Below are 7,802 nucleotides of genomic sequence, written 5' to 3' on the forward strand. Positions count from 1 at the left end.
ACAAAAATTAAGATTTACAAGGTGAATACGAAAATTGAATTCATTTGAAAAAAAATAAAATATTTAGGATGATTAAAGGTTATGTTAAATAAAATCAACTGAAACGTACATAGTGACTCGAAAGTCAAAAACTACAGTGCGATCCATCTGATTGAGATACGTAATTTCAAATTTACAGGATGATTCAAGTTAAATTGAATAGATCGAAATGTATTGGATGATTCATTGAAAGGTATAGGGTGATTCGAGTGATCTGGTTTAAATTTGATAAATCGAAAAGTACAGGGCGATTGACGTGGGCTGGAATCAAATGCGTAATTTTGAATAGACAGGATGATTCAAGCCAGTTGCATAAAGCTTATTGTATTCCAAATTGATATCAATTTGAATAATTTATTATTTTATTGTCAAAAATAAATTTTTATTTAAACGGTTTTCGAGTTCTTTTTGTCTGTAATTCGGAAAAAAAAATTTTTATCTTTGGCAATACTGTATAAACCGGATTCCATATTGTCGAGATTCTCGTTCGTTGTCGTGGTGCTTCGGATTTCTTCGTTCTCAAATCTTTTTTTACACACAGATCCGGCTCGCCCTCTTGCTTACGTCTAAATTATGTTCAATATCGATAATTTAATAATGTAATTTATTTTTATTATTATCGTTTCCGTTTATAGCCCCCTGTTTGAAGGGTTTCGTACCATCGGACGAACCTTCGCCGGGTGATGGAGACGCGCTTACGCCCATCGACGAAGACGAGGAAGAGGAAGAGGACGACGAGCCTATTACAATGGGAGGCGGCGGTGGCGGAGGTCAAAAAAATATTCCGAAAATAACCGAAACCGCTTCGTCGTCGCCCGAAGAAAAAGAAATACAATTGAAGGAATCTGTTTTATAAATAAGTTGAAATTAGGTTACTTGATGGAATTTTTTCCCGGAAAAATGTTTATTAACGTTTTTTTAAACTGTGATAAGAGGAACTGTAACATTTATTCCAAATAGTCGTTGGAGGACGGCGGCAATTTTTTTTTTTTTTGTTTTATTTTAAAATGAAATGAAGAAATCGTAAATATGCGTCTATTTCGGGTGATGATGCGGTGAATAATAAATATTTTTCCAGGTTCTAACAAATATTATGGATGCCATTTTTTTTTGTAAAAAAAAATATTTATATAACCACTAGATGGAGTTGTAAAAATATCCAACCATCTGACGCTCAAAGTTAACATGCCGAGAAAAAAAATTGCTTTTATGTACAAAGTGTTGAAAAAAAATATCCACCGGCTTCTTTGTGATCGTATTTTTCCATCGATCCTCGTATAACACCGATTTTGACTATTCTCACTTCTTTTAACAGTTTTTGATTCCCCCTCGTATATCATTGATTTTCACCGTTTCTAACTTCCCTCCACGATATTTTGTGGTTCCTCCTCGTATATCATGGATTTTACCAAGTGTAAACTTTCTTCTACATTATTTTTCCATCGATTATCACGAATTTTGAATGTTTCCCACTTCTTTTAACAGTATTTTTTATTTCCTTCTCTTATAATATCGATTTTGTTTTTTTCCAATTTTTCTCACATTATTTTTTTATTTCCCCTCGTATAACCCCCTTTTCTTACTGTCTTTTACAATATTTTTAGAATTTTCCTTGAATAATACTCATTTCGACTATTTCTTACTTCCTTCCACAGTATTTTTTAATTCCTCCTCGTATCAAAAGTTTTTTATTCTCTATTATTTCCTTCCACATTATTTTTCGATCTTTCCTCTTATAACACCGATTTTGAGCATTTCTAATTTCCTTCGACATTATTTTTGATTTTTCCAACTTAAAAAACTTCTTTTCACAGAATTTTTTGATTATTCCTCGTATAATGAATACTTCTACTTCCATTTCAACTGTTTCACTTCTTCATTGTATGATCCTGAATTTTACTTCTTCTGGCGTCGTTCTACTTCGTATAACGTCCGTTTATTCATTTTTTCTTATCAATGTTTTTTTTGTATCGCGCATAACACTGGTTTAGACTTTTTTTGACGTCTATCCACTTATTATTGAATGTTTTTATTCCTCCTGGTAAAATAGTGATTTCCATATCTTTAAACTTCTGATAATTCAATTCGTTTTTTTATCAACAAATTTTTCTAATGTACATCGTCGTCTTCTTTTGACACATTTATTTTCTTTTTCACCTCTGTATATATAAAAATATTTTCTACTTTCTCTAACACATTAATTACTCATTTTATTTTTTGAATAACTAGTTTTTTTTAATTCTCCCTCCTATAACATTCATTCTGTCTCCTTTTCATAATCGACCACTTATACTGTCTTAGTATTTTTTAATTGCTCCTTGTAAAATAGCAATTTTTATTACTTTTATATCCATTCTCTTATTTCTTTTTTTTATTCTCCCTCGTATAAAACTGAATTTGTTTTGTATTTATGTTTATTCACTAATTTTGTCAAAATATTTATTGATAATTGCCGGTAAAATAATTAATTTGATTTCATGTCACGTCTATTAATTCATTCATTCCTTTTTACTGAGAAATTATTTTGAATTTAACTCTTATAATAATCATTTTGTCTTTTTTTGAAGAGCATATACTAATTTTGTTTTCTTGTCGAAGTTTTTTTTCTCTCTCTCTTTTTAAGTGTACCTCGTATAATATTAACTTTTTTAACGTTCATCCATTGATTGTTTTGATTTGACGGTAAATTATTGATTTTCCTTATTCATCAAAATATTTTTTGGTTTCTGTTGGTAAAATAGTGATTTTAACAACCGATTATTTGAGTCTACCTCGTATAACACTGTCTCTGTCTTATTTTGATGTTCATCTATTGATTTTGCCACAATACTTTTGATTTGACGGTAATTTACTGATTTTCCTTTTTCATCAAAATATTTTTTTGGTTTCTGTTGGTAAAATAGTGATTTTAACAACCGATTATTTGAGTCTACCTCGTATAACACTGTCTCTGTCTTATTTTGATGTTCATCTATTGATTTTGCCACAATACTTTTGATTTGACGGTAATTTACTGATTTTCCTTTTTCATCAAAATATTTTTTTGGTTTCTGTTGGTAAAATAGTGATTTTAACAACCGATTATTTGAGTCTACCTCGTATAACACTGTCTCTGTCTTATTTTGATGTTCATCTATTGATTTTGCCACAATACTTTTGATTTGACGGTAATTTACTGATTTTCCTTTTTCATCAAAATATTTTTTTGGTTTCTGTTGGTAAAATAGTGATTTTAACAACCGATTATTTGAGTCTACCTCGTATAACACTGTCTTTGTCTTATTTTGATGTTCATCTATTGATTTTGCCACAATACTTTTGATTTGACGGTAATTTACTGATTTTCCTTTTTCATCAAAATATTTTTTTGGTTTCTGTTGGTAAAATAGTGATTTTAACAACCGATTATTTGAGTCTACCTCGTATAACACTGTCTTTGTCTTATTTTGATGTTCATCTATTGATTTTGCCACAATACTTTTGATTTGACGGTAATTTACTGATTTTCCTTTTTCATCAAAATATTTTTTTGGTTTCTGTTGGTAAAATAGTGATTTTAACAACCGATTATTTGAGTCTACCTCGTATAACACTGTCTCTGTCTTATTTTGATGTTCATCTATTGATTTTGCCACAATACTTTTGATTTGACGGTAATTTACTGATTTTCCTTTTTCATCAAAATATTTTTTTGGTTTCTGTTGGTAAAATAGTGATTTTAACAACCGATTATTTGAGTCTACCTCGTATAACACTGTCTCTGTCTTATTTTGATGTTCATCTATTGATTTTGCCACAATACTTTTGATTTGACGGTAATTTACTGATTTTCCTTTTTCATCAAAATATTTTTTTGGTTTCTGTTGGTAAAATAGTGATTTTAACAACCGATTATTTGAGTCTACCTCGTATAACACTGTCTTTGTCTTATTTTGATGTTCATCTATTGATTTTGCCACAATACTTTTGATTTGACGGTAATTTACTGATTTTCCTTTTTCATCAAAATATTTTTTTGGTTTCTGTTGGTAAAATAGTGATTTTAACAACCGATTATTTGAGTCTACCTCGTATAACACTGTCTTTGTCTTATTTTGATGTTCATCTATTGATTTTGCCACAATACTTTTGATTTGACGGTAATTTACTGATTTTCCTTTTTCATCAAAATATTTTTTTGGTTTCTGTTGGTAAAATAGTGATTTTAACAACCGATTATTTGAGTCTACCTCGTATAACACTGTCTTTGTCTTATTTTGATGTTCATCTATTGATTTTGCCACAATACTTTTGATTTGACGGTAATTTACTGATTTTCCTTTTTCATCAAAATATTTTTTTGGTTTCTGTTGGTAAAATAGTGATTTTAACAACCGATTATTTGAGTCTACCTCGTATAACACTGTCTCTGTCTTATTTTGATGTTCATCTATTGATTTTGCCACAATACTTTTGATTTGACGGTAATTTACTGATTTTCCTTTTTCATCAAAATATTTTTTTGGTTTCTGTTGGTAAAATAGTGATTTTAACAACCGATTATTTGAGTCTACCTCGTATAACACTGTCTCTGTCTTATTTTGATGTTCATCTATTGATTTTGCCACAATACTTTTGATTTGACGGTAATTTACTGATTTTCCTTTTTCATCAAAATATTTTTTTGGTTTCTGTTGGTAAAATAGTGATTTTAACAACCGATTATTTGAGTCTACCTCGTATAACACTGTCTTTGTCTTATTTTGATGTTCATCTATTGATTTTGCCACAATACTTTTGATTTGACGGTAATTTACTGATTTTCCTTTTTCATCAAAATATTTTTTTGGTTTCTGTTGGTAAAATAGTGATTTTAACAACCGATTATTTGAGTCTACCTCGTATAACACTGTCTTTGTCTTATTTTGATGTTCATCTATTGATTTTGCCACAATACTTTTGATTTGACGGTATTCTACTGATTTTCCTTTTTCATCAAAATATTTTTTGGTTTCTGTTGGTAAAATAGTTATTTTAACAACCGATTATTTGAGTCTACCTCGTATAACACTGTCTCTGTCTTATTTTTACATTCATTCTTTGATTTTGTCACAATACTTTTTTATTTCCTTGTAGTAAAATAGTGATTTGTATTTCTTCTAACCCTTTTTAATTCAATGAATTTTTTGTCTACTTATTGTTTCGAATTTACCTCGTATAACAACGATTTTGTCTTTTTTTAACGTTCACCTACTGATTTTCGTTTTTCATTTATTACTACTTCCGCTCCCCTATTTTATCGACTCATTTCTTTGATTCTAGCTCGTATAAAATTTGACGTCTATCCCTCTATTTTTTGATTTTCACCTTTTTTTTCTTTCTTGCACCTCCTCAATTCCTTTTTTCGAAACGGTTATTCTTCCACGTATAACATTTACCATTTCTAATTCCATTTGAAATTATTTTTCGATTCCTCCACGTATATTATCAATTTCAACAATTTTTACTCGCTTATCCGCAATAATATTTATACGAGGGTTAATCTGAAGTTACTCAATACAATATAACATCGAAAATAATTTTTTTTCTCAATCAAATGTAGAAACTTGAATACGAGGGTTGTATGAAAAGAAATAAGGTATTTGATATTTCGTTTAATCTCATGTTTTGGGATATTGATTAATTAATAATAGAAGAAGTGTCGTGGCGTGTTAATTTTTCGCAATGGATTAGAATAAAATATACTGTACGTCTTTTTATTGACGGTTCAATTTTTTTTTGTTGTCGCTTTATATTTTGTAATTGTTTATTAGGTACGTACGATGTAATTTCTTTTTTTTTTCTAGAGTGTGTGTATGTGTGTTGATAGAATTTTATGGACGATTTTCAATATCGTTACCAATTATTATTATTTTTAAATTAATGTACATTTTTTACAGGGCGTTCTATAGAAGAAATCCATTTTAACGAGCAAGTATTATATTTAAATTTAGTTATTTAGGTTTCAATGTAGCTCTCGTTTTTTTCATAACTTTCTTTTTACCACCCTGTATACCAGATATTCGTGATACGAGTTATTCTACTCGTTTGATCCACTGAAATCTCGGGGTTTCTTTTATTTTTGTCACTAATTGATATTCCCGAATCATTTTATAATGATTGAAAATAAATCATTGGAAAAATCCCAGGAAAGAAAAGTTTTTTTTTGTAATTTCACGTGATTTTCGTAAGTTCCATTCTGTAGTGATAATTTTTGAGTTTTCCAAACGGCATTTGTTTTTAATTTTAGATATACAAAAAATGATTGAATCAATTTTAATTTCGTTTTTCTTACCTTTTGCATTACCCTATATTTAAAAAATCGATAGTAGGATTCAATTGAAGATTTTCACGCATTTGGTATACAAATTACCGAAATATATCCAGTTTTACTTCTAGTCTTTTATTTAGTAATTTTCCCCAATCATTCGAAGTTGATTGAAAAGAAAAAATTGTGAAAATACCCTTGAAAAATATATTTTTCTTGTATTTTCACAAGATTTTCGTAGTTTTATGTCAAAAATCGCCAAAAAGATTGTAATCACATTTCCACGTAATTTAATATACAAAAATACCAAATGTTCTCCCGATTTTCCTCAATTTTTTCTAATTTTCCAATTATTTTTTTGGAACGTTTTATTATAATTTTTCTAATTTTTGCGTCACCCTGTATACTCATAATAGATAATAGGCTTCAATTGAACATCAACAAAATATCAATTTTTTTGCGTTTTTCTTCTATTTTTCAGTTATCATTTTTTAATAATTTCAAAAATATGTGAAAAAGTTTTTGGAAAACAAATATACCTTGTAGTTTCACGCGTTTTCCTTAAATTCCTTTTAATTTTTAATTTAATTAAATTCCATTTAATTTCCTTAAATGTATATATATATATATATATATATATATATATATATATATATATATATATATATATATATATATATATATATATATATATATATATATATATGTATATATGTATATATATACATATATATGTATATATGAGGCGTCCAGTTGCAAAAGTCGCTAATATACTTTTTTGTTATTTTTCATAAATCAGGAAAAACGTTTAACTTTTGTTACTAATACTTTTGCAAATATTTATTGTTGTTAAACAATAGTGTCTTGTATGTGTTATTTATGTGTCCTTTGATCAAAAATCAGAGACAAGCCGTTTCTTGTCCCTAAAGGATCAAATATCATAATGAATGAGTTTTGCTACTGTGCACAAAAATGAATGAATTTTGCTACGGGAATGAATTAAAATAACTGAGGTTTGTCAACAAATGGACATCGTTTATTGAATTTAATAAACATCAGATAACATCGAGTTCGTAAGAAATAAAAAATAAAAATTCAAAACAAAAGTAAATAATATCATACTATTCATATTGTCAATACTTAGTTTTCTAAATTTGCATTATATCACCAACTTCTGCTTGTATTTCATACATTTCAACCTCTTCTTGAGCCTCACTTTCTGCATTATCATTAACTAGTGACTTATACAGAGCCAAATGGTCGTCACCAGCCCAATCTTTACCAAAGTGCTTCTCTAGTAACTTATGTATATCATTCACTTTGGCACTTTTTAATGGTACTCCAGGAGGAACGATCTCTAGGTGCTTATCTAAATCACTGAGTTTGCAACCCCTTTTCAGAAGAGAACGAAAACATGAGACTTCGTTCTTATAGGAAATTTCGCCTTTAACGACCGTCGTTCATTGACGTGACGATG

At 28.7% G+C, this 7,802-nt stretch overlaps 1 protein-coding gene across 6 annotated transcripts in view; it reads left to right on the forward strand.

The window, feature by feature from the left end:
• Window positions 1–6,891, forward strand: part of LOC130901396 (monocarboxylate transporter 3-like) — a 46,124-nt gene extending 39,233 nt beyond the window's left edge. For all 6 annotated transcript variants that reach the window (XM_057812782.1, XM_057812784.1, XM_057812786.1 and 3 more), the window contains one exon: window positions 675–6,891. In XM_057812782.1, coding sequence (XP_057668765.1) covers window positions 675–895 — 221 coding nt within the window. In that variant the 3' untranslated portion in view covers window positions 896–6,891. The remainder of the gene's footprint in view (window positions 1–674) is intronic.
• Window positions 6,892–7,802: the final 911 nt, after the last annotated feature.

This window comes from Diorhabda carinulata, chromosome X (assembly GCF_026250575.1).
Source record: "Diorhabda carinulata isolate Delta chromosome X, icDioCari1.1, whole genome shotgun sequence".
NCBI classification, from domain to species: domain Eukaryota; kingdom Metazoa; phylum Arthropoda; class Insecta; order Coleoptera; family Chrysomelidae; genus Diorhabda; species Diorhabda carinulata.